This window comes from Octopus bimaculoides, chromosome 8 (genome assembly GCF_001194135.2).
Source record: "Octopus bimaculoides isolate UCB-OBI-ISO-001 chromosome 8, ASM119413v2, whole genome shotgun sequence".
Classification (NCBI taxonomy): domain Eukaryota; kingdom Metazoa; phylum Mollusca; class Cephalopoda; order Octopoda; family Octopodidae; genus Octopus; species Octopus bimaculoides.
The window spans coordinates 37,847,573-37,849,718 of record NC_068988.1 but is presented as its reverse complement, the minus strand read 5'-3'; the positions used below and the strand labels follow the sequence as shown (position 1 = coordinate 37,849,718).

General features: G+C 34.6%; 1 protein-coding gene across 3 annotated transcripts in view; it reads right to left on the bottom strand.

Annotated features, from left to right (window-relative positions):
- The window catches only part of LOC106883847 (uncharacterized), a 14,092-nt gene extending 12,378 nt beyond the window's left edge, over positions 1-1,714 (bottom strand). For all 3 annotated transcript variants that reach the window (XM_052970047.1, XM_014934985.2, XM_014934986.2), the window contains exons 1-2: positions 1,516-1,714; positions 298-563 (exon numbers count right to left, since the gene is read on the bottom strand). In XM_052970047.1, the coding sequence (XP_052826007.1) occupies positions 298-563; positions 1,516-1,541 (292 nt within the window). In that variant the 5' untranslated portion in view covers positions 1,542-1,714. The remainder of the gene's footprint in view (positions 1-297; positions 564-1,515) is intronic.
- Between the last annotated feature and the right edge of the window lie 432 nt (positions 1,715-2,146).

The window sequence follows — 2,146 nt, the reverse complement described above, 5'->3', positions numbered from 1 at the left end:
AATACACCTGTTTTGGCGAAGGTAAAGAACACGCACACCAGGTAGGTAGGGTTAGGGTTACGCCTAAAACGGGTGGTGTGTGCATATTCTTTATCTCCGCCCATTTTTTTTTACAATTATTACACCTTTCTTTGTTTGTTTTGGTGACCGTGAATTTCAAGTAAACATTAACCAAATATACTGATAATTCAGAGGGGTTATATAGAGTGCTTAAACCAGAATTCATGCTTATAAAAAGAAATTACAGCAAATATGCAAGTGTGTATGTGAACGATAAGCTAAAATAAACTGACTTACCGCAAATACTGCAGTTGACGCCACCTTCGTAGTCATCGTATTGTTTGAGAAGATCAATAACACCTTGTAATTCTAAAGTTTTACAACCAGATCCTCTAACATCGTTATGTCGATGATTGTAGGTACTACCATCACCACAAATTCTAAGACGCTTTGATCGAGTTGTGAAACTCAAATGTCCGACAGTCTCCATAGGGTCAGCTAACATGTTGTCGGTGGTAACTATATCACAAAATGTAGAGGTTATTCTAATGTATTCACCAAATCTACAATTGAAGAGATTTCAAATAAATAACTGCAATAAAATCTATATAATGTAGCAACTGTTCTTTTTATCTAAGCAAGCGTGTTTAAGTTTTTTCATTTACTCGACTGTATTTTGTATGGGCTTCATTTGCACACCAAACGTTTCGCTATTTCAATGAATTAACTTTGCCCATGCAACTTACTCCGTCATTTTTTTTTTACTACTTGAATTTAGCAGGTAAACAAACTCCAGCAAGGACAGTCAGTGGTGAATTCGTATATGTATTTATGTACATAAACAGCTAATATTTACCAGATAGTATTCCTTGCAGTAAACGTAGCAGACAGAGAACACAAAAACAAGCATTAGTATGGTATACAAGTGTCCGTGCGTGAATTAATGCATGTCCATTGAATTGACCTCGTTATTATTTCAAGTGTATAGAAATGTTTACGGTGAAATTAATAGTTTTAAGCGATATTCCTTTTACAATCATGTCTTCGTTTCAAATCAACAGTGTTACTAAAAAATAAATGTTTACAGAATCGAATCGGAAGTGGTTGGTAAGGGAGGACGGTTCCTGTAGAATATGTAAGAAAATAAATAAATCGAAATTTATCTTCGTATAATATTCTGCGTCTTCCTTTATATTATTGAGCAGTGCAAATTGTCCGTACAAAGATTATTTAAACTGAATAAGAAAAAAGCCCGAATGTTCATCGTGCGATTCATATGTAACCGGAGCAGCATGTTGAATGTCGAAGTGGATAACCATGCTGTCATTGACAAGGAAACTGAATGCATCCTCCTCCTCTCTAATCCACGTGAGCAAAATAGTTGTAAAACTTAAATAACACAGCCAATAAATAAGTTAGTTTTCGAAACCCCGCGAAAAAGATATCACGTGATATCATTTTCGCGGGAGAATAAGAACTTTTCACTGATTCCATCAGGTAGATAGCTATACTTACGCGCCAAAATTCTTTTTAGTGTTCATAAGTTAAGTCGTTTGTGCGTTAGACGTATTGCGTCAGTATTTCACTGAATTTTTGTACGAAGCAAAAGCTGAAATATAAAAAGTAAACTATTCCCAAGATTTCTACGATATTTTCTCCGGAACGACAATTTTCATTCTCTTCCTTCTTTCTTTAAACCTTGTAATTGCCTGAAATTTAGAAATACTGTAAACATGTTTAAGTAGGACAATGGAAGAAACTACGGCGAAGGTTAAAGCGTGTGAACATCACCCATTTCGACATTTTAGGTTTTTTTTTTTCAAAAATTTCTTATGATTTCTGTTTTCGATATAGGAGAATACGATTTTGCCCCAAATAAACAATTTCGAAATTTTTAATTCTGCAGTCCCAATTAATATTTAACTTTTTTCGATTTAAAAAAAAAATCCAAATAGTAAAATAAAGTTTATGAATCTGGGATTTTTTTTTAATTCTAATTTTTCTTCGAGAAACACTCAATGTCCCTTTCCAAACCTCGCCCACCCATCTCCTCCCCGAATTCTTCTGATGTTTCACGCTGAAAGGGATACGTTCGGAGTTTTTAACTTTTTGGAAGTGAGGAAGTGGAGGTTGGGGAATAGGATTT